The 24564-nt window shown below is 43.0% G+C and overlaps 2 protein-coding genes across 2 annotated transcripts in view; both read left to right on the plus strand.

Annotated features, from left to right (window-relative positions):
• zgc:92140 (uncharacterized protein LOC447854 homolog) overlaps window positions 1-17194 on the plus strand; it is a 77884-nt gene extending 60690 nt beyond the window's left edge. Inside the window, exons 3-6 of the mRNA XM_060932556.1 lie at window positions 9481-9566; window positions 9937-10007; window positions 10770-10830; window positions 12301-17194. Of these exons, the coding sequence (XP_060788539.1) occupies window positions 9481-9566; window positions 9937-10007; window positions 10770-10830; window positions 12301-12381 (299 nt within the window). The 3' untranslated portion in view covers window positions 12382-17194. The remainder of the gene's footprint in view (window positions 1-9480; window positions 9567-9936; window positions 10008-10769; window positions 10831-12300) is intronic.
• Window positions 17195-21770: 4576 nt separating this feature from the next.
• The window catches only part of colgalt2b (collagen beta(1-O)galactosyltransferase 2b), an 80526-nt gene continuing 77732 nt past the window's right edge, over window positions 21771-24564 (plus strand). Inside the window, exons 1-2 of the mRNA XM_060932558.1 lie at window positions 21771-22951; window positions 23055-23298. Of these exons, the coding sequence (XP_060788541.1) occupies window positions 23084-23298 (215 nt within the window). The 5' untranslated portion in view covers window positions 21771-22951; window positions 23055-23083. The remainder of the gene's footprint in view (window positions 22952-23054; window positions 23299-24564) is intronic.

Below are 24564 nucleotides of genomic sequence, written 5' to 3' on the forward strand. Positions count from 1 at the left end.
AGCAACTCATATCTGTTTGTTTTTTTTCCATAGCCCATATGGGCCTAAATCAGAAATATCATGATCATAATATCTGGTCATTTGCTCTATCCATGTTAATTCTGAAGTTATTGTTCTTTGATGACAGTCGAGCCCAAAACTCATCTAACCGCATGTGTACTATAATTTAATACTTATTTCATGCAAATTAACATTTAAATATAATCACATGCACGTTACAGACTTTAATAAATGGCTAAATTACAAAAGATTGTCTATTGTACAAAAAAATATATAAAAATTCTGATATAAAACACAAAATATCTGAAACAAAACAAATTTATATTGCTTATTACCTTGCCTGAGACAGAATCCACCAGGGGGCAAGGTATTGTTTTCGGTCGGGTTTGTTTGTTTGTTTGTTTGTTTGTTTGTTTGTTTGTAAAAGATATTATGAGAAAACAGCTGGATCAATCTTCATGAAACTTTCAGGATTGATGGGCATTGGTCTCAAATAGAACCTCTAACATTTTGAGGGTCATCCGGTCAAGGTCAAGGTTTTTGTGGCTACTGCCTCATATAGAAGCGGTAGCCAGTATATCATCGTGCTATAAGAATGTAAGAGTGTAACAATCGCCCAGTATGGTGTGTTCTGATTGGCTGAGAGCAGTACGGTGTGTTCTGACTGGCTGAGAGCAGTACGGTGTGAGAGCAGCACAGTGTGTTCTGATTGGCTGAGAGCAGTACGGTGTGTTCTGATTGGCTGAGAGCAGTACAGTGTGTTCTGACTGGCTGAGAGCAGTACGGTGTGAGAGCAGCACAGTGTGTTCTGATTGGCTGAGAGCAGTACGGTGTGTTCTGACTGGCTGAGAGCAGTACGGTGTGTTCTGACTGGCTGAGAGCAGTACGGTGTGAGAGCAGCACAGTGTGTTCTGATTGGCTGAGAGCAGTACGGTGTGTTCTGATTGGCTGAGAGCAGTACGGTGTGTTCTGATTGGCTGAGAGCAGTACGGTGTGAGAGCAGCACGGTGTGTTCTGACTGGCTGAGAGCAGCAGAGAATCAGAATCAGAACCATGTTTATTGGCCAAGTATGTTCACACACAAGGTCAAAATCAAGGTCAAGCTCACCAAAAAGGTCAAAATAGTTTTTTTGCAATATCTCCCTTCATATTCCTCATAAGTGCTATCGGGTGAGGTTTGTTTTGCCTGGCAACACTTGTTGTCTAATGTATCTTTTTATTTATCTTTATGTTCATATAAATATTACAGTTGTAAAATCAATTAATAAAATGTTGCTATAAAAGAAAATCAGAATATAATGTACAACCCCGATTCCAAAAAAGTTGGGACAAAGCACAAATTGTAAATAAAAATGGAATGCAATGATGTGGAAGTTTCAAAATTCCATATTTTATTCAGAATAGAACATAGATGACATATCAAATGTTTAAACTGAGAAAATGTATCATTTAAAGAGAAAAATTAGGTGATTTTAAATTTCATGACAACAACACATCTCAAAAAAGTTGGGACAAGGCCATGTTTCCCACTGTGAGACATCCCCTTTTCTCTTTACAACAGTCTGTAAACGTCTGGGGACTGAGGAGACAAGTTGCTCAAGTTTAGGGATAGGAATGTTAACCCATTCTTGTCTAATGTAGGATTCTAGTTGCTCAACTGTCTTAGGTCTTTTTTGTCGTATCTTCCGTTTTATGATGCGCCAAATGTTTTCTATGGGTGAAAGATCTGGACTGCAGGCTGGCCAGTTCAGTACCCGGACCCTTCTTCTACGCAGCCATGATGCTGTAATTGATGCAGTATGTGGTTTGGCATTGTCATGTTGGAAAATGCAAGGTCTTCCCTGAAAGAGACGTCGTCTGGATGGGAGCATATGTTGCTCGAGAACCTGGATATACCTTTCAGCATTGATGGTGTCTTTCCAGATGTATAAGCTGCCCATGCCACACGCACTAATGCAACCCCATACCATCAGAGATACAGGCTTCTGAACTGAGCGCTGATAACAACTTGAGTCGTCCTTCTCCTCTTTAGTCCGAATGACACGGCGTCCCTGATTTCCATAAAGAACTTCAAATTTTGATTCGTCTGACCACAGAACAGTTTTCCACTTTGCCACAGTCCATTTTAAATGAGCCTTGGCCCAGAGAAGACGTCTGCGCTTCTGGATCATGTTTAGATACGGCTTCTTCTTTGAACTATAGAGTTTTAGCTGGCAACAGCGGATGGCACAGTGAATTGTGTTCACAGATAATGTTCTCTGGAAATATTCCTGAGCCCATTTTGTGATTTCCAATACAGAAGCATGCCTGTATGTGATGCAGTGCCATCTAAGGGCCCGAAGATCACGGGCACCCAGTATGGTTTTCCGGCCTTGACCCTTACACACAGAGATTCTTCCAGATTCTCTGAATCTTTTGATGATATTATGCACTGTAGATGATGATATGTTCAAACTCTTTGCAATTTTACACTGTCGAACTCCTTTCTGATATTGCTCCACTATTTGTCGGCGCAGAATTAGGGGGATTGGTGATCCTCTTCCCATCTTTACTTCTGAGAGCCGCTGCCACTCCAAGATGCTCTTTTTATACCCAGTCATGTTAATGACCTATTGCCAATTGACCTAATGAGTTGCAATTTGGTCCTCCAGCTGTTCCTTTTTTGTACCTTTAACTTTTCCAGCCTCTTATTGCCCCTGTCCCAACTTTTTTGAGATGTGTTGCTGTCATGAAATTTCAAATGAGCCAATATTTGGCATGAAATTTCAAAATGTCTCACTTTCGACATTTGATATGTTGTCTATGTTCTATTGTGAATACAATATCAGTTTTTGAGATTTGTAAATTATTGCATTCCGTTTTTATTTACAATTTGTACTTTGTCCCAACTTTTTTGGAATCGGGGTTGTACGTACATGTAATGTATAGGGTCATGACTCCTCTACAGGGGGCGGCACGGTGGTGTAGTGGTTAACACTGTCGCCTCACAGCAGGAAGGTTCTGGGTTTGAGCCCCGTGGCCGGCGAGGGTCTTTCTGTGCGGAGTTTGCATGTTCTCCCCGTGTCTGTGTGGGTTTCCTCCGGGTGCTCCGGTTTCCCCCACAGTCCAAAGACATGCAGTTTGGTTAATTGGTGGCTCTAAATTGACCGTAGGTGTGAATGTGAGTGTGAATGGTTGTCTGTGTCTATGTGTCAGCCCTGCAATGACCTGGCGACTTGTCCAGGGTGTACCCCGCCTCTCGCCCATAGTCAGCTGGGATAGGCTCCAGCTTGCCTGCGACCCTGTAGAACAGGATAAGCAGCTACAGATAATGGATGGATGGATGGATGGATGGATGGATGGACGGACTCCTCTACAGCTCAACCAAGTCAGTTATTTTTCAGGAAAATGGTTCAAGGAGGATTTGAATGCAAGAATGTGCTCCTCCATAGAGGACGAAGAAAGAACGTGGACCTAAAAGCTTGGGCCGAGGGTAACATGGACTGGAGTTTTAAGATATCAAAGATAACAAACACACTACCGATCTGTAACTTCTGTGATGTGTAATATTTGAAGTATCTTGGCCACGTGTGTACTTTGGATCACATTTTTGTGTAAAAACAGGTCTTGTTTGACCTGAGGGCCCCAAGGAGGCTCTAGAGTCAAGCGGAGTTGAGTCATTGCTTGGTGTTGGTGCACAGCAGGCCAGGAGGACAATGCTAAAGAGGCTGGACTACATGCAGGTGCTAAATCGATGATTTAGCCAGGAGGTTCCCAAGGCCACTACTGAGCGGTGATGATGATGAAGTATAGCTAGTTATATGATTTATCAGCAATATGGCCCAGTGGCGGCACGGTGGTGTAGTGGTTAGCGCTGTCGCCTCACAGCAAGAAGGTCCGGGTTCGAGCCCCGTGGCTGGCGAGGGCCTTTCTGTGCGGAGTTTGCATGTTCTCCCCGTGTCCGCGTGGGTTTCCTCCGGGTGCTCCGGTTTCCCCCACAGTCCAAAGACATGCAGGTTAGGTTAACTGGTGACTCTAAAATTGAGCGTAGGTGTGAATGTGAGTGTGAATGGTTGTCTGTGTCTATGTGTCAGCCCTGTGATGACCTGGCGACTTGTCCAGGGTGTACCCCGCCTTTCGCCTGTAGTCAGCTGGGATAGGATCCAGCTTGCCTGCGACCTTGTAGCGGCTAGAGATAATGAGATGAGATGAGATGAGATGGCCCAATGGTTAGAGAAGCAGCTTTGGGACCAAAAGGTTGCCGATTTGATTCCTTGGACCAGTCTGTATGCTTATGAAATTCTTGAAAATGTTGAACCACCCCTTAGTGTAATTAGTTTGCCTGTTTTATATCCTGTTTGTGTCTTTATGCGAAGACCCGTTCACTGTTATCACTCAAAAATATGACTAAAGCCCAGTCGCCTCTTCCCTCCCCAGTCAAAACACCAGATGATTCGATCGATATATGAACATCAAAATATGAAACGATTATCAGCTGCATAGGTGTTTTAACTGACACACCTGCAAGCTCCACCCCTTCCCCCCATTCTCAAATTAGTAATATTTTGGCTGGCAGTCTCTTCTTGACTCAAATTTCCCACTGGAAATTTAGCATGTAGCACCTTTTGTTCATTTACGAGATCGATCAATGTGCATTTGATTTAGCTAACGTTAGACACGTATTATTAGAGATGTAGCGAAAATTTGGTAACTGGAAAAAAAAAAGGCTTCAAGTTTTGAACAAGGAAAATATTGCACATGTGGAGCCATTTCACAGTTTCAACAGGGGATATTATGGGGAAGCCATGGTCTAAAGGTTAGAGAAGCAGCTTTGAGACCAAAGGTTCAATTCCCTGGACCAGCAGGAATGTCTGAAGTGCCCTTGAGCAAGGCAGCGAACCCCCAGCTGCTCCCCAGGCTGCTCTGGGTGTGATGTACGTCGCTCTGGATCACAGCGTCTGCTCAATGCCTGTAACGTAATGTTTAGACTGTGTGGTTGCAGTAATGTGTACTTTGTTGATCACAGTTAGAACCAAAGTATCAAATAAAAGGATTATTTTTGGTGTCTGTGTTGAATTCATGCAACTCAGCCCTACTCATCAACCTGTGACTCATTCCCATCTTATTTTAATAATATCAGTAAATTAGGGCAGTGTGATTTACATGGCGGAGGCGGGGCCATGTGGGAAACTGGGGGACGTCTGCAGACTGTAAACACTTTAGGCTGCAGAGACATTTTGTAAATAGCTGCGTTACGGCACTGAAAAGCACAAACATCAGGTCATGAATGTTTACTACTGCAGACCCTGCTGTCTCTACCTGTCTGTCTCTACCTGTCTGCCTCGCTGTACCTGTCTGTCTCTACCTTCCTGTCTTTCTGCCTGTCTGTCTCTCTGCTTATCTCTCTGTCTCTACCTGTTTGTCTCTTTACTTGTTCATTCTGTCTGTCTGTCAGCTTGTCCGTTCTGTATGTATCTCTCTCTCTACCTGTTCATTCTCTGTCTCTCTCTGTCTGTCTCTCTTTATCTGCCTACCTGTCTGTCCCTCTGTCTGTCTCTCTCTACCTGTTCAGTCTGACTGTCTCACTATCTCTCCATCTGATGAATCTGTCTTTATCTCTGTCTGTCTCTCTGCTTGCTCTCTCTGTCTCTTCTCAGTGTCGTCTCCTCCTCTGCCCTTCCCACCTGTCAATCAAGTCGTTTTATCTGTCGAACAGAGAGACCGCTTGTGCTTGTTTTTAGGATCTAAAACACACACACACACACACACACACACAAGCGCACACACAATTTGACATGTAAATAATGTGTGTGTGTCTGAGCATGTTAGTGTAATTTCATTTGTTTTTCAGGAGTAAGTCAGTCTTACACACGGATTGTTTTCATGTCAAACTCTGACACTATATACACGTGTGTGTGTGTTTGAGAATGTTCATTTTAATTTTGAGTTGTTTTTCAGGAGTGAGTCAGTCTCTCTCTCTCTCTCTCTCTCTCTCACACACACACACACACACACACACACACACACAAACACACACACACACACACACACACAATGACAGGAAAACTGCTTTGAGACAAACGAGGCGGGCAGCACGGCGAAAATAGTAATGCTTTCTGATTGTGTGTGATCTGAAATCAACAGGAGTACCGTGTGTGTGTGTGTGTGTGTGTGTGTGTGTGTGTGTGTGTGTCTGTCTGTGTGTGACTTTTACCATTTTGGGATTGGAACGGTGAAGTGATCAGTGATCTCAGTCATTTGTGGAGCTGTTTTGTTGGTGTTTGGTCTCCAGCGTCACCGTTACTGTCAGTAATAAACTCACATCTTCTTCTCCAGCGCTGTGTGTTTTATCTCTAAACTCAGACTTCACAGAAACATGTCGGCTTCTTCATAAATGAGTCATGGACTGTTCTCCTCGGTTCAACCCTCCTACCTGCACAGAGAGAGAGAGAGAGAGAGAGAGAGAGACTCCCTTGCAGGAGAGTATTCAACACTCTCGGTGTGCGTTCACATCTGTCAGTTCCGTCCGTTTGTCCAAATCACAGCGAAATTGATATTTTTGATTCATTTGCTAGTTTATTCAGTTCAGGTTCACACTGAAGATCATTAAATCACAACAACAACAAAAAAGACCACTGTTGTTACAAGTTTAGTTTTTCATAAATTTGTAACTTTTTTATTGTAAATTTGTAACTTTTTTCTTGTATATGTGCAGCTTTTTTCTTGTAAATTTATTACTTTTTTCTCGTAAATTTGTAACTTTTTTTCTTGTAAATGTGCAGCTTATTTCCCATAAATTTGTTACTTTTTTCTCATAAATTTGCGACTTTTTTGCTCGCAAATTTCTCAGACACTATCTGAGGGGTTTTTTTTTGTTTGTTTGTTGTTTTTTGTAAATTTGTAAATTTACAACTTTAACCTTGGAAATTCTGAATTTATTCTCAGAAAAATTCCCCCACCCCCAGCTCGATAATTTTGTTTGTTTGTTTGTTTACACCATCTTATTAAACAAAACAAAAAAAGTTGGTTGAGGGATGTGCAGCACCAAAAACATCCTCATCCCTTTTCATTCATTGGTTAGAATTACAAGAACCGTCAATAAATAAATTATTTAATAATAATTAAAAAAAATTAAGTTTGTCCATCACATCCAGAGTTTATTTTCTCTACTTCTTTGGTCTACATGTTTAAGAATGCATGGTGTTTCTGCAGAACTCCAGCTCTGTCCTCATGGCTCAGTTTAGCAGCTCACATGGACAAAAACTCTGTAGAACAGAAGACACGCTGTGTGTCTGATTAACTTCCTGCAGACGAGTCGATTCAGAGTCGATTCGTTTTCTCACTCGACTCCTCTCAGAAACGGACCAACACCAAATCACTCAGACGCTCTCAGACCCGAGTGGGAGTGTTTCAGTTCTCACCTGCCAAAGTGTGTTACAGTGTTTTTTTGTGAAAGTGTTCTGGTTCTCTCTCACACACACACACACACACACACACACACACACACACAGCTATTACTCATGTGATCAGTTATCCAGCTGCCATTAATGTGCTCTCACTGCTGTTGGCTGTATTTTAGGTTCAGTCTGGAAAGTCAAATAATATTATTAATGCTGCTGCTACGGGGAGGCGTGTCCCTACGCCTACTATGATGACCTCATCAACAATGTGACATATATAAGCAATACATTTAAACCAGCACAATACACTCAGGTTACCCCCCCAGTAATGTAGGTGGACTTATTGTTAATGATAGGCACAAAGACCACACCTCCTTCACAAGGACTGAGACAGAGGCCACGCCTCCTTCACTGGCACTAATGGACACTGAGGCCACACCTCCTTCACTGAGACCGACTGATATAGAGCACACCTCCTTCGCTGGGACTGACTGACGCAGGCCACGTCTCCTTCGCTGGGACTGACTGACGCAGGCCACGCCTCCTTCGCTGGGACTGACTGACGCAGGCCACGCCTCCTTCGCTGGGACTGACTGACGCAGGCCACGCCTCCTTCGCTGGGACTGACTGACGCAGGCCACGCCTCCTTCGCTGGGACTGACTGACGCAGGCCACGTCTCCTTCGCTGGGACTGACTGACGCAGGCCACGCCTCCTTCGCTGGGACTGACTGACGCAGGCCACGCCTCCTTCGCTGGGACTGACTGACGCAGGCCACGCCTCCTTCGCTGGGACTGAGTGATGCAGGCCACGCCTCCTTCGCTGGGACAGAGTGGCGCAGGCCACGCCTCCTTCACTGGGACTGACTGACGCAGGCCACATCTCCTTCGCTGGGACTGACTGACGCAGGCCACGCCTCCTTCGCTGGGACTGAGTGGCGCAGGCCACGCCTCCTTCGCTGGGACTGACTGACGCAGGCCACGTCTCCTTTGCTGGGACTGACTGACGCAGGCCACGCCTCCTTTGCTGGGACTGACAGACGCAGAGGTCATGCGTCCTTTGCAGGGACTGATGGACACAGAGACCATGCCTCCTTTGCCTCCTCTTTCACTGGGACTGACAGACACTATAAGAAATAATTTATAGCCTGTCTCTCTCTCTCCCCCCCCTTTTCTCTCTCTCCTTTTTTTTGTCCTTGTGTGACTCCCAAGATAAAATTTTGGTGGCTGATGGGGGCGTGAGAAACATGGCACTGTGTCTCTCTCTGTCTCACTCTCTGCCTGTCTTTCTTTCCAACTCTGTCTTTATCTTTCTCTCTCCCTGTCTGTCTCTATCCCTTACTCTCTCTCACACTCTCTCTCTCTCTCTCCCCATTTCTTTCTCTCTGTAATTATGACATATGAATGTATCATTCTTCAGGTCTGCTTTTTATTCACGTCATCTACGCTGTGTGTGTGTGTGTGTGTGTGTGTGTGTGTGTGTGTGCGCGTGCATATCTGTACATGTTATGTAACTACCTGTGTGTGAATGCTGTAGTTATATGTTTACATTCCTTGTGCAGTAACACACTGTTCCTGCATCTCCTTCCGACTCGCTCCGCAGGAGAGTCGAGCTCCCAGATCCGGATCGACACTCGATACTGATCCGATTCCTGCCCATATCAATCCGACACCCTTCACTGCTTCAGTCATCTCTTTATCACTGAGCCAAAGATGGAGAGAGAGAGATGAAAGGAGAGGTTAAGCAATAGAAGAGAGAGAATGTGTGTGTGTGTGTGTGTGTGTGTGTGTGTGTGTGTGTGTGTGTGTGTGTGTAAAAAGCATGAGCAAGCTCAAACACATTCCTGTATAGGAGCTGGCATATCCCCCCACCCCACCCCACCCCACCCACCCACACACACGTTTTGTGTTGCAACGTGCAGACATGCATGTGTTCAGACAGGTGCGTGCGTGTGTGTGTGTGTGTGTGTGTGTTGGGGGGTGGAGTGTGGAACTGACACTCACTGTCACGCAGTGACATGTTGCTAAATACTTTGTGTTGAAGTTTAGAATCTGGAAAATTTTCTTGTGCTTTCACACTAAATTCTCTCTGTCTCTCTGTAGATGAGTACAGGATGAAAGGGGTTGAGGAGGTGAAGTACATGCGTGGAGAGGAAGAACGCGTGAACACACGCAACCAGGAGAACCTGGTGAGACAGACACGGATGTCAATAAAGAGCCATTTGTATAGCAGATGTCTATCAGTGTCGTGAGTGAGTGAAAGTGAGAGAAAGTGTGACTGAGTGAAAGAAAGTGAGTGAGAGAAAGTGTGTGTGTGTAGCAGGTTGGAGACTGTGTGGACGTGTTTGGAATGTAGGAGTAGGATGATCTTCAATTAAAACACACACACACACACACACACACACACACACACACACACACACAACCCTCTGGATTGTGACACATTCCATTTCTCACATGCTTCAGTTCTGCTCTGTTCATTAGCATGATTTTAATGTGTGTGTGTGTGTGTGTGTGTGTGTGTGTGTGTGTGTGTGTGTGTGTGTGTGTGTTTTTCAGGAGAAGTGTTCAACACAGCACAAAACAAAGCTGCACAAAGAGATGCCAGGAGCCAATGCCAACAGGGCCAAGTGAGTGTGTGTGTGTGTGTGTGTGTGTGTGTGTGTATATGTTTTGAATTGACGTAATAAGCTAACAAACTTATTACTAAATCTGGTTTTAATACCAGGGACCCGGGGTCGTTTTATAAGACACATCAGTGTGTGAAGCAGAACATTTGCGCAGCACGTGGCAACAATAACGACGCAGGAGTGCGTTCTGTACGTTTAAAGTGCTCACGTTTAATTGATTGGAACAGCAGCGTTAGCACGAGCAAAATATTCACGTCAAATAAAAACTAAACCAAACCCTCAGACTCGACTTCCTCCGTGTCCGCCATGTCACTGTGCTGCAGACATTATGAAGTGATCACATCGTTAGCATCACGTCTGGTTATATCACTTCCTGCAGTCCGCTAGAAACAGGAACTTTTTTCCTAACTTTATACGTTAGACGACTCTGACATGTTTAGTTCTTCAAATGGTTCTGGAACCTGAGCAGAAGTCTTCCTTTAACAGGAAGAAAACATTAGTCATTTCTTGTTGGCTAAAAAGTTTGTTATGCTGTGTGTTTGACCAATCAGAGACACTCGGTATGGCAAAGCTCCACCCCAACATTTACATCATTTGTAGCAGGAACTAAATAGATTCCTGGAACAGCAAAGCAGGAACTAAAATTAGCTCTGGTTCTGCCTGTGTAAATGCACCTGGAGTTCCTGGGAACATTCCTGAGTCGCTCATTAGTGTGAATGCAGAATTATACACACACTCTCTCTCTCTCTCTCTCTCTCTCAGTATTCATACGTCAGAGAGTCAGCAGGAGTTCTTCAGAATGCTGGACGAGAAGATTGAGAAGGTGAGCGAGGGATAGAGGGATAGATGATGAGAAATGAAAATACAGGAGGTGGGGGGAGGGGAGGGGCTTGTCTTCAGGGTTTTGAGATTTAAAGGGCCGGTACACTGTTTGTTCGTCCTCCCAGAGAATTACGTGTCATGTGGGTTCACATGGAAAATGATGACCGTGTTGGAAATGATCTGTCCTTTTATCTGTTTGTTTTTTCCCGTTCCTCTTTAACCCTGTGATGTTATCCGTCCATCTCTGCCTCCATCCTTACATCTGGTGGTTTTCCTCACGGGGATCCCAGAGGCGTGTAACAGTTTTTAGACACAAGGCTGGATGTACCGTACGGCCAAAATAACACCGCTGTGTTAGTGAGACACTTTTTTTGCACTAGCACTTCATGGGAGGTTGCCATGGAGACACCAATGTCGGTCATGATGTCATTTGACACACCCACCTTTTGCCTAATGTATTTCTTGACTCTCCCACTGCTCAGTGTGTTTAATAATTGATCTTTTTGGTATTAAAAAGATTAGCTTTTGAAAACGTTTTGCTAGCTTTATAACTTTTATCTACAATATTAAATATATATAAATGATATCAAATAAACATAAATTTGATCCTGTGGCAGCTCCTGAATCCAGGACTCCAGCCTCACCGAGAGCGAAGATTTTGGGCACTTTATGTATAAGTGTAACCTTGTACACAAAGTAGATCTTCTGTGCCGCTCAGTACGCAGGTGTTAGCGTTATTCCTGAGGTGTTTGATCGACCAGTTTATGATGTACGGTTCTGTCATACACAGTGTGCTCATGTGAAGTTTTCGAAGCATTTTTGTGCTGTGCACGGAGATATTTTACAAAAAAAACATGTTTGTGTGGACGGGATTTTTCTAAAAACAAAATGGGAAACGATGGAACTGTGTACAAGTGGGAGGAGTCTCGGGTGTGGCATAGTGCTGTCAGAAAACACTGTTATTAGTCGTTAATAGTTTGATGATGTAAGTATGAAGTACTGCTGTAAGGTGTGAGAGATTTTGTGGTTTTTGTGAGGAGTTCTGGGAGACTCGATAAATATGGGTCAGATTTTGATGAGAACCGGTTCTGTGATTATAACATCTCTTTCTCTCGCTCTTTCTTACTGTCTCTTTCGCTCTCTCTCTGACTGTCTTTCTCTTTCACTGTCTCTCTTTTTCTCTCTGACTGTCTTTCTTTCTCACTCTTTCTTACTGTCTTTCTCTCTCTTACACACTCTCTTACTGTCTCCATCTCTCTCTCTCCTCTTTCTTACTGTCTCTTTCTCGCTCTCACGCTCCTCTCTTACTGTCTCTCGCTGTCTCTCTCTCTCTTTCACTCTCTCTCTTTCTTACTGTCTCTCTTTCACTCTCTCTCTGTCTCCCTCTCCTCTTTCTTACTGTCGTTCGCTCTCTCTCTCTGTCTCTCTCTTCTCTTTCTTACTGTCTCTCTCTCTTGCTCTCTGTCTGTAGGGACGAGACTACTGTTGGGATGAAGAGCGAGCGAGAGAGAACGAGAGGAAAATAGAGAGAACATTCCCTTCTATGGAGTGAATTCAGATCAGTGTTTTGTCTATAACTGTTCAGATTGGAAGAGTGTGTTTGTGTGTGTGTGTGTGTGTGTGTGTGTAAGAGTAAGAAAAAGCCAGCGTGGGCCTGCGAACGGAAATTTCCCTCGAGAATTATATCTCCGCCCCAACCTCCAGACCCCACCCACCTTCTCTCCTCCTGCTCCCATCTCCAGTGGAATAACGAGACAGACGTTTTGATTGACATCTGTTTGAACGACCGATTGAGTGAGGGTCTAACCCCGCCCCTCTGCACCTCCTGCTTCATCCTGATTGGTTGGATATGGATTCACAACTTCCTCCTGGACTGTGAGAGACAATGAGGAGAACAGGATGAAAAGGGAAACAGGATGTTTTTGTGCCGTCGGGCAGAAGACATGGGATGAAAGGACGTAACGTAGAAGTGTGTGTGTGTGTGTGTGTGTGTGTGTGTGCACGCTTGACCTGTAAAGAAAAACAGAAGAGATATTTTAATAAGAAAGAGATTAGAGATGGAAAGCTCCTGCCTTTTGAAGGACTTTTTTTAATTTGTAGAGTTTTCATTTCATTTCTTATTTTTTTGCTGTTGTTTGTTTTTCTTATTATTGTTCTTGGTTTTTGGTTTTTTTTTTGCTCATATCATTGCACAGTGCCCCCTTCAGACTAAAGATGTAATGGGCAGGGCTGCACTGATCCCATACACCCTCTTTTCTCTCTCTCTCTCTCTCTCTCTCTCACACACACACACCCCAAAACATATTGCATATCAAATCACTGTATATTCACTGAGCCCTGACATGGACACACTGACTGTAGAACTCCCTCCTTCCTGACACACACACACACACACACACACACACGCTAATTCTGACTTTAATGGCACTTGCAGTTCATCTGAAAGTCTGAGTTTATGAGTAAAAACTCACCCAATTACAGAAAACTGAGTATCAGACCATATCTGATGTTACCCCACCCTGCTGTCGAGCCTCCGTCCTTGTTATAAGACCTACGCAACAGTGTTTAAACGCAGTTTCTACCTTTAGCACTTCAAGCTGTATTAATCCTGTAATAATAATAATAATAATCGAAGAAGAAGCTTTTATTTGTAATATGCACACACAAATTCAGTGAAATGCCTCTGCATTTAACCCACCTGAAGCAGTGAATACATACACACATGAGCAATGAACACACACACACACACACACACACACACACACACACACACCCAGAGCAGTGGGCAGCTATGCAACAGCACCCAGGGAGCAGTTGGGGGTTCGGTGCCTTGCTCAAGGGCACTTCAGCCATGATACAGAGGAACGGGAAAGTGCTATTCATTCACTCAACTCCCCTCACATTTTTCCTTCTGGTCCTGGGAATTGAACTGGCAACCCTTTGGGCTCAAGGATGTGTCTTGAACCTTCAGGCCATGGCTGCCCCCTTGATAATAATTAGCAGTAGTCTCAGGATAACAGTCGAGTGCTTTGCTTTGCAAGCATGATAATAAAACATGTAAACCATAGGTGCTAAAGAAGGCAACTGGACTTGCTTGAGATCCTTGAAGATGTTTCACCTCTCATCTGAAAGGCTTCTTCAGCTCTGTCTGATGAGTGGGGGTAATCATAATCATGATTCCAGGTAATCATAATCATTATGATGGTAGAGAGAGCCAGCGGTGTATGGTGTTAGCAGCTTAGAGGGTTGTTTGGGTGATCTGTGGGTCTGCCATCATGTGACTGCTAACACCGTTCACACCTATAGAGGGCTACCGCATGACGTCACCACGCTGCGAGATTTTGTTAGGCGCCATATTGGAAGACCAAGTACATGCACTCACAATATAAAACAAAGTACGAGCGAGAGTAAAGTGACACGATGGCTGATAATTCGGGTTATGTGAGTACATTACCAGCTGCAGAAAGGGCACGGTATGTGGAGAAACTGGCTGTGATAGATGGGTTTGACCCATATGATAAGACTCGCGGCAAGGGAGAATGGAAACATAAGGAGGACCGGACACCAATTCTGCCATCTGTTTGCTACCCAGACATTGTAAACTATTTGTTGTTTACACCCAGTGCCTACACTGCTGATGACTTGAAGGCCTACAAAGGGCTACAGGCTTACAATTATGTTGTTAGCGGCTTGGTTCGTGATATTACAGCTGTTGTTAAGAATAACCTACACATAGTTATGGCCAAGGTAATCTTGTTGATATTTATCTTTTAATAATATATCTTTTCAGTTGAAAAATTAATACTTTTTGTTACTATTAAGGTATCCATAATTTAGGTTAATTTATCCAAATTATACATATGTATTTATGATATATGCCTACACAACAACTATGCTTTATTTATATAATAGGAGGGAGAGCAAGCCCCAAACCATCCTAAATTATTATTATTATTATTATTATTATTATTATTATTATTAAATTGTAGAAGTCTGGGAGGCTTGCTCCTCATCCAGTTATTAACTTGGGGCCAATTTAGCATGTTTTAAATCTGAATTTCTTGCGTTTGCTTACCTCAAAGTGTCCGCAGATCATGCACAGACTTATCCATTATATCCACAGTTTTTTGCCAAGTCTCACACAGGTTTCTTTCAAGTCTACTGTTGGGCCAATAAATCATAAATAAAACAGCTCAGATTTGTTTAAGTCGTTTGCCACTCCACTTTATTCTCGTGGGTTCACATACCACTGCCGTTATTTCCCCCTAATCACGAGTTTGTTGGTCTTCCAAAATGGTGCAGGGTCTGTTTACTTCCAGTTTCGGGTGATGTCAGTGAAAGGGGTCTATAGGATGACTTGAGAGGGTCAATGACCTGTGTGACCTCAACGACTCTCCTTAGGGTTGCTTTTGGTCCACTAGAGAATAAATACCTGGAACTCCCCACTAGTCAGATAGAACTGAAGAAGCCTTTCGGAGGAGAGCTGAAACATCTTCAAGAATTTCAAGGAAGTCCAGTTGCCGTCTTTAGCACCTGTGGTTTACGATGACCCGGGAACCTTCACGGATAATAAAACATTCATTAATGAAAAGGATTTAATGAGCCAAATCTATCAGATTTTTAATTTTCATGCTTGCAAAGCAAAATGCTATTATCACTAGCCGCCGCCTTCTTCTTCTAGGAACAAAAACTTTTCACTGTGATATTCCTCACACATCCCTCTTTTTTTCTTTTTTTATCCCTTTATCCATCCATTTTTTTCCCTCATAGACTTCGACTGGGAAGATTTTTCAAACTGCTCCCATGTAGTCAATTTTCAAAATAATACCTCCAACTATACTCCAAACCACTCTACCTCTTTTCATACCTCTATCATGCCTGCTTTTTATTTTTTCATCCCTCACTTTTCCTTCCATTGACTCCCATTCATTTTTCAAGGCCTGACTGCTCTTGGTGACTAAACACTAGAACCCCCAACGTTGGTAAATATTGTTAGGTTATGATACTTGACATAAATACGGCATAACTTTTTCTCTGCTCCTCTTTCTTTCTTTCTTTCTTTCTTTCTTTCTTTCTTTCTTTCTTTTTCATCCTTTCAATTAAAAGCCATTGATTTTACAAATCCCACATCTTTTACGGTAAAGTCACGAACCTTGGTACTGAACATGGATTCACATGCAAAAGTGCAGCGTTTAACTGCTTCAAACTAACGACACTCATCTCTCACCCTTCTGTTCTTTCATTCATCCCTCCATCCTTCCACAGTAAACCCAAGATTTTACTGTTCCTTCAGCTGCTGAGATAAAGCACACCCTCATCTATCTATCTATCTATCTATCTATCTATCTATCTATCTATCTATCTATCTATCTATCTATCTATCTATCTATCTATCTATCTATCTATCTATCTATCTATCATTTTGAATTTTGATTTATAAGCACTAATATTCCCTGAAGGAAATGCAAATCTAGTTATTGATGATAAACTGTTAGAAGTCGACACACACTTTCCTGCCTGACAGGACACGACGTCTGTTTTGACAATAAGTAATTAATTGAAATTAAAATTTGACCATGTTGAAGGTCAACTTCAACATGGTCAAATTTTAATTTCCTCACGTGAACTACGTTTCTATTTCAACGAACTTAACATTTCCACACTTGTTTTGGTAAATAGAGAAGTGTTGGATAGCTAGATAGAAAGTGTTTGACTGTGAGTGATCCAGAGATAAGCCCCACCCCCGTCCACTCTCTCTGCCAATCAGGAAGAGCAAATGGAGGGGAAAAACCTAAACAGTGTTCAAATTTCATTTTGCGAACCTTCAGTGTTTGGTGTTTTCCAGGTTGGGCAAGACTCCACCTCTTCAGCTGTTGTTAATCAGTTTTTGTTTCTATTTTCCCAGATTAGATCAAAACAAAATTTACATAAAATATAAGAGTTTGGGAGCCCTGCGATGACCTGACGACTTGTCCAGGGTGTACCCCGCCTTTCGCCCGTAGTCAGCTGGGATAGGCTCCAGCTTGCCTGCGACCCTGTAGAACAGGATAAAGCGGCTACAGATGATGAGATGAGATGAGATAAGAGTTTGGGTTCCTCTCGGAAAACATTGACCTTTTAAAATGTAAAAGATGGGAAAATGTCGGTCTGGCAACTGAGGCCAGGTCTCTGTACTCTGTGTTAGGATAGCCTGAAACAAACAAACACACACACACACACGGTGGTGTGTACAGACTCCAGCAGTGTGAGAGGTGGGAAGTGACAGTGCGACTCCGCCCTGCTCCTGTTCCTCTTCTCTTTATTCCTGAATCGGCTCTGATGTTCTTTTCCAGTATTTTTTCTATTAAACATGAAAAATGAAGAAACCTTTTTTCCCCTTGTGTGATTGATTTTTGTCTCTCCATCAATTTTTTTTAGTTTTCTCTCCATCTCTCTCTCTCACTGTATCTCTCCCTATTTCTCTCACTTTGTCTGTCCCTTTTTGTCTGTCTTTTTCTCCTCGTCTCCTTCTTTCAGCTTTTTTGTCTCCCTTTCTGTCTCAATATCTGTTTGTCTTCTCTTTCTGATTTACTCTATTCCATCTGTCTCTATCTTTCTCTTTTTTCACCTGTCGCTCTGTTTATCTCTGTCTCTCACTTTCCTTTTATCCTTCTCTGTCTCCTTCTGTCTCTCTCCATCACTCTTGATCTATCTTTTTCTTCTGTTCCTCTTTCTGCCTCTGTTTCTGTTTATATATCTGTTTAGCTCCTTGTCTCTCTATTCCATCTCTCTGTCAAAGTCAATCTTTCTTTTTTCACCTGTCGCTCTGTTTATCTCTGTCTCTCACTTTCCTTCTATTCTTCTCTCTATACTTCTGTATGTCTCTGCCTAGCTTTGTCTCTCTCCATCACTCTGTCGTTCTCTTTCTGTCTCTGTTTTGCTCCGTGTCTTCTCTCTTTCTCTGTCTTTCTGATTCATTCTCTCTATTCCATCTGTCTGTCTATCTTTCTCTCCTTTTTTCACCTGTTGCTATTTCTCTTTCTGTCTCTCACTTTCCTTCTATATCCTTCTCTCCGTCTCCTCTCTCTTCTTCTGTCTTTCTCTTCTTCTGTTCCTCTGTCTTTGTTTATATATCTGTTTTGCTCCTTGTCTTCTTTAGCTTTCTGTCTGTCTTTCTGACTTGCTGTCTTGATTGTATCTTTCCCTGTTTTCACTTGTTGCTCTGTTTATCTCTCTTACTGTACTTTCATTCTATCCTTCTGTCTCCTCTCTCTTTTTCTTTTTCTGTCTCTATCCTTCTGTATGTCTCCCCCATCTTTCTGTCTCTCTCCATCACTCTCTCTTCTTCTGTTCCTCTTTCTGTCTCTGTTTCTCTCTTTATAGTTGTTTCAGTCCTTGTCTCTCTCTCCTCGTGTGTGTGAGAGAGAGAGAGAGATCATTATCACCTGGTGAGGTGGCATCACATTTCCACACTCTTCTGACTCATGCATATAAAGGCATGAGTCAGTTGGCAGCATCCACTTCCTCACTTCCTCCCTCAGTGTGACTTCAAGATGTTTTTGGCTGCAGGGATGAGCTCCAGTCCCCCGTCGCTTTCGGAGCGAGATGAGAAATCACGACGCTGATCGTTACAGCTCACAGCCTTCCACATTCATGTCTCATTTGCCAGACTGGATTATTTGTCAGTGTCCATGAATTTATGTTGATGATGTGCTCTTAGGGAGGAGCACTGATGCTTTAATAACATCTCTGCGCCGTCTGCTGGTTAAACATCGTTACTGCAGCATCACTTTATCTTCACTCTTCAGTGGAAGGAGGATAAAATATTGCCTCCCACACAAGATATACATATAGTACATTTCAATATAGCCAGTAGATGTTCGTCTGATGACTCATGTTTTTTCTCCTGGACCCTGAACACCACTGCCATTGCCAAGAAAGTTCAACAGCATCTATATCTTCTGCGGAAGCTGAAGAAGGCCAGTCTCCCTCCTCACATCCTTCTACTGAGGGACCATTGGGAGTCTTCTTCTTCTTCCTGTCAAGGTTGAGCTCTGACCAGTTGTAAATGTTATCATGCTACCTGTTTCTTCCTTTACCAGTTCTCATTTGGATTTGGCACGGTCATGTGGGGGGTGGCACGGTGGTGTAGTGGTTAGCGCTGTCACCTCACAGCAAGAAGGTCCGGGTTCGAGCCCCGTGGCCGGCGAGGGCCTTTCTGTGTGGAGTTTGCATGTTCTCCCCGTGTCCGCATGGGTTTCCTCCAGGTGCTCCGGTTTCCCCCACAGTCCAAAGACATGCAGGTTAGGTTAACTGGTGACTCTAAATTGAGCGTAGGTGTGAATGTGAGTGTGAATGGTTGTCTGTGTCTATGTGTCAGCCCTGTGATGACCTGGCGACTTGTCCAGGGTGAACCCCGCCTTTCGCCCGTAGTCAGCTGGGATAGGCTCCAGCTTGCCTGCGACCCTGTAGAACAGGATAAAGCGGCTAGAGATAATGAGATGAGATGAGACGGTCATGTGGTTTTATGAGCCTACTCTTCAGGTGATGATACATGAGACAACTTTTTGGGCAGTGTTGCCAGGCAACCAGGTGAGTCACAGGGCAACTAATTAGGACAACAGACAATTGGCAACAACCAATCAGATAGAGCAAATCTGTTGCCAGGGAGAGGGACACCGCAAAGATGGACACTGAAACGTGTCACTTTTGTCTCGGCTTCAGCCTTTATTTATTTATTTCGCTCAAGTAAGTCTCATTTCTGGAACAAAACTGAACAGATCCTCTGGTCAAAAGATAATTCACCATTATTTTAACATTTCTAATTCAAAAATAACCATATTATTCTGTTAATAATAAACACTTTTTTAAAAAATCTTTTTTTTTAAATGCTACTCACCTCAATCACATATGCTATAACTAATAACTGACACATCACAAAAACATCATTGTTTAATTCTCATCTCAGCAAAAAACAAAAAAGGACATGGACCAGGAGATGCTGCTGAGGAGGAAAAGGAGCGGAGCTTCTGAAAGGCTTTCTTTTTTCGATCCCAAAGTTTGTACTTTTTCTCCCTTGGGTTTCACAAGTAGTCGTGCTCTGTATGTGAATTAGATCAGACGATATGTTCGAAAATCTCTATTACAACTCACACACAAAAAAAAAACAATCATGAGCTGCTCGTCACTTTTAACTCGATGCAAGAGAGCTAACATTACCCTGACATAGCTAGCGATAACTTTCAGCTATGTTAGCAAAAACCACCGCTAGTTAGTGAAATCCCATTCAATCTCTATTGAGCAGTGGTTAGCGAATGGCAGTTTACACTTAGCTGAAAAAAAAGAAAGAAAATCTGTCTTAATTCCAACCTGAGCATAAAAATAGAAGTCTTCTTCCTCTTCCCCTTCTTCTTCCTCCTCCTCCTCTTCTTCTTCTTCATACTCCTCTTTTTCTTTGTCTCTTCCTCTTCTTCTTCCAATACAGTTCAGACTGTATTGTTAAACTGATTCATGGCGCACTCATGCCTTCCTTGTGCAGTAGCAGATCTCATCTCATTATCTCTAGCTGCTTTATCCTGTTCTACAGGGTCGCAGGCAAGCTGGAGCCTATCCCAGCTGACTACGGGCAAAAGGCGGGGTACACCCTGGACAAGTCGCCAGGTCATCACAGGGCTGACACATAGACACAGACAACCATTCACACTCACATTCACACCTACGCTCAATTTAGAGTCACCAGTTAACCTAACCTGCATGTCTTTGGACTGTGGGGGAAACCGGAGCACCCAGAGGAAACCCACGCGGACACGGGGAGAACATGCAAACGCCGCACAGAAAGGCCCTTGTAAGCCATGGGGCTCGAACCTGGACCTTCTTGCTGTGAGGCGACAGCACTAACCACTACATCACCATGCTGCCCCGCAGTAGCAGATAAAACCAAAAAATCATTTGTACTCCTTCGTTATAGCGCGGTTGCAGTGTATGTGACATGCAACTTTACATTTGCCCTTTGACCTCACTGGCGTTCTGTGAGCTCCGAACGTAACGGCTTTTTCATGAACGCTGATTCAGTCGAGTCGAAGTAGCTGGTATTCTGAATCCTGGAGGAAAATATCATTCAGCATGACTGTGATTAACTGATTTAACTGATCTGAAGTACCAGACAATGACGTCTTCACTTTAAACCGTGTGTGTGTGTGTGTGTGTGTGTGTGTGTGTGTGTGTTTGAAGGGATGAGAGCAAGGTTTGGACTGTACCAGACTCCGACTCAGAAATAGAGCCCTTGAGTTCCTTCCTGGCACGACTCAAAGGCATTTTTCCATCATAAAACACACTTTTATATCTTTTTTTTTCTTTTTTGTTCTGAACAGTGCAAAACATTCCAACCTGGTCTTGGGCAAATAAGTAGATAAGAAGCATTTTGCTTTCTGAAAGATTTCTTGCATGTTGTTGTTGTTGTTGTTCTAGAATAAATATTAATTAAGGTGTGAGCTTTGTAACCCAAATGTAAGAGAAACAGGAAAAAAGATTCGGGTTTTTGAAGAAAGAAAAAAGATAGCTAGACAGAAAAGAACAGCGATGGACAACAGTATGGTTTTATATTACTACAAAAAAAATCCCTGAGATGATTATAATGAATGACATTTATCGATTATATAGATTATTATTAGATTATAATGAACATTGCTAAAATTCAACAGTGTAATAAATTGCTATAAAAAGTCTCAAATAGGCTTATAGAATAATACATGACCTTATTTTTGGTTTATCCAATATCTCATCTCATCTCATTATCTGTAGCCGCTTTATCCTGTTCTACAGGGTCGCAGGCAAGCTGGAGCCTATCCCAGCTGACTACGGGCGAAAGGCGGGGTACACCCTGGACAAGTCGCCAGGTCATCACAGGGCTGACACATAGACACAGACAACCATTCACACTCACATTCACACCTACGCTCAATTTAGAGTCACCAGTTAACCTAACCTGCATGTCTTTGGACTGTGGGGGAAACCGGAGCACCCGGAGGAAACCCACACGGACACGGGGAGAACATGCAAACTCCACACAGAAAGGCCCTCGCCGGCCACGGGGCTCGAATCCGGACCTTCTTGCTGTGAGGCGACAGCGCTAACCACTACACCACTGTGCCGCCCCCCGATGTATCATTCCAACCTTTATATGAAAATGAATTCAGTAAAATAAAATGAAATAAATTCTCAGTGCAGTTTTCAGTCGAAGCCCTCTGGAACTTTTGCTTTTCCATTTGAGTGATGATTCAGATGATTTGGGGTCGGATCATAATCTCAAAGTGTGTGTTAGAACAGAAAATGTGTCGAGCACATGTTCCAGACCCTGTTCCTGGAGAACCAAGAGATTCTTTTACCAAGAGAGGGTGCTATAAGTCTGTGTGACACCCAGAACATGATCAAAAGTTTCTTTCTTTCTTTCTTTTCCTGTCAACGGAATGAATAACACAAACTAGGGACATACAGTAATACAACCGCAGCGCATATAAATAGAAAATCACATCCTGTTTAAATAAACTAAGCATTTTTCCCTCATGTGTAGAAATCATAAAATGAGCTAAGAGCATTTTTAAAATTTATTTATTTTGTATTTATTTATTATATGACAATATTGACTCCAACGGTGGTTATCCATCCAGCCATCTATCCATCTAGTAACAGTGTTGGAGATCAGAATCAACCATCAGGGTTCTTTCTGTATGTAGAAGCTTCAGGAATAAAGCTCTCTCATTAAAAGGGTTTAATAAACAAACAAATAAATAAATAAATCCTAATGGCACACATTGGCATCACGTGGATGATTAATTGGATTATGTTCATGAACTCAGTCAATCAGAGTCAATGGATGACCTCAAGGTTCCACAGCTGTAGAGGGCGTGGTCTGAATACAGCTGTTGACAGAGGGTGTGGCTACCTTGTTGGTCTAACACCTTGTGTAGCCTATTTAAACATTAGGGCGTGTAAAAAGTTTCTCATCTGTTTTTTTTTTTTAATATCAGAGTGCAGTGAGTTGGACAATAAAATAATCTTATCTAGATTATTGTCTACTGGCTATTAAATAAATAAATCCAGGAGAACTGATTCTGCAGTCCGGGTGGAGAGAGGTGTAAAAGGAGGTAAGTAGATTAAAAGAGGAGGAGGAGGAGGAGACGCGCGGATGGAGAGGTAAACACACACACACACACACACACACAGACTCTCTGTATTCTCTCGGCACAGAGCTCCTCTGTCGCGCGGCTCCTGCAGTCATGTTGGCCGGACCGTGCGCGCTGAGGCTCGGCGTGCTGTGCGCGCTCCTGTGCGTGTCGGTGGACGCGGATCTGGAACCGGTGCGTCCGGAGTCTGCGGTGCTGAAGCCGCGGGTGATGATCGCGCTGTTGGCCCGGAACTCTGCTCACAGCCTGCCGCACTTCCTGGGCTGCATCGACCGCCTGGAGTACCCCAAAGAGCGCATGGCCATCTGGTGAGAGGCGCAACTCACACACAGGCGAGAAGGAACTCAGTGTTTACTGTCAGTGTGTGTGTGTGAGAGAGAGAGAGAGAGAGAGAGAGAGACAAGGACTGTTCCTGTTTCATAACAGGGTTTGAGTTTTAGGTTTTGGGGTGCACACACACACACACACACACTGCACTTTAAACTTAAAAATTTCCAATGAACATGAAATGGACTCATCAGTTATTATTATTATTATTATTAGTAGTAGTAGTAGTAGTAGTCGGTCATCCTGCCAACAGGCGATGATCTTGTGCCATTATCTGTCGTCCGTCGTTCACATTTCACGAAAATCGCTTCTTCTCTCTCAATTCTTCACCGATTTTTATTATTTTTGGCAGGAAGGTAGGTCTGCCTGGGGTGCATATGGCTTCTACCCACATTTGCGTAAATGCAATTAATAATGAAAATATGGAGTAATTAATCAATCTCTAACGAGCAGTTTCCACACAAATCGCTTCTTCTCCCTCAATTCTTTACCGATTTTGATTCTTTCTGGCATGAAGGTAGGGGTACCCAGGGTGCACATACACTACCGTTCAAAAGTTTGGGGTCACCCAGACAATTTTGTGTTTTCCATGAAAAGTCGCACTTTTATTTACCACCATAAGTTGTAAAATGAATAGAAAATATAGTCAAGACATTTTTCTGGCCATTTTGAGCATTTAAAGTGCCATTCCACCATTGGATGTATTCTTTGGCATAAAATACAATATATTTTGACAACATATATAAATGGTATCACTAGATAGAGAAATCTTTTAGCTTCAAAATGATATATCAAACATAATTTTTTGACAACGACAAGTATATTAATTTTGCGACCAAAGTCACCTACCCTTTTAATTTCCGCGCGTGATGTCATCGGCAGGTTCCCCTTCTTGTGTACCACGTGACGTGTGACGTGGCACATATTATCAGCAATGGCGGATAGAACGCGATAAAAATAATACCAATAAATCTAGCTAATACCAATAAATCTAGCTAACTGAAAGATTAACTCAACATTTTTCGCAATTTTTTTGGCCCCCATATATGAGGAGAAATGACTCTCTCACTTTGGGGGTTTCCTGGTCTAAAAATAGACCGACACGTGGTACACAAGAAGGGGAACCTGCCGATGACATCACGTTTCACTACCGCACGGAAATTAAAAGGGTAGGTGACTTTGGTCGCAAAATTAATATACTTGTCGTTGTCAAAAAATTATGTTTGATATATCATTTTGAAGCTAAA

This window comes from Neoarius graeffei, chromosome 10, assembly GCF_027579695.1.
Source record: "Neoarius graeffei isolate fNeoGra1 chromosome 10, fNeoGra1.pri, whole genome shotgun sequence".
In the NCBI taxonomy this organism is placed as follows: Eukaryota; Metazoa; Chordata; class Actinopteri; order Siluriformes; family Ariidae; genus Neoarius; species Neoarius graeffei.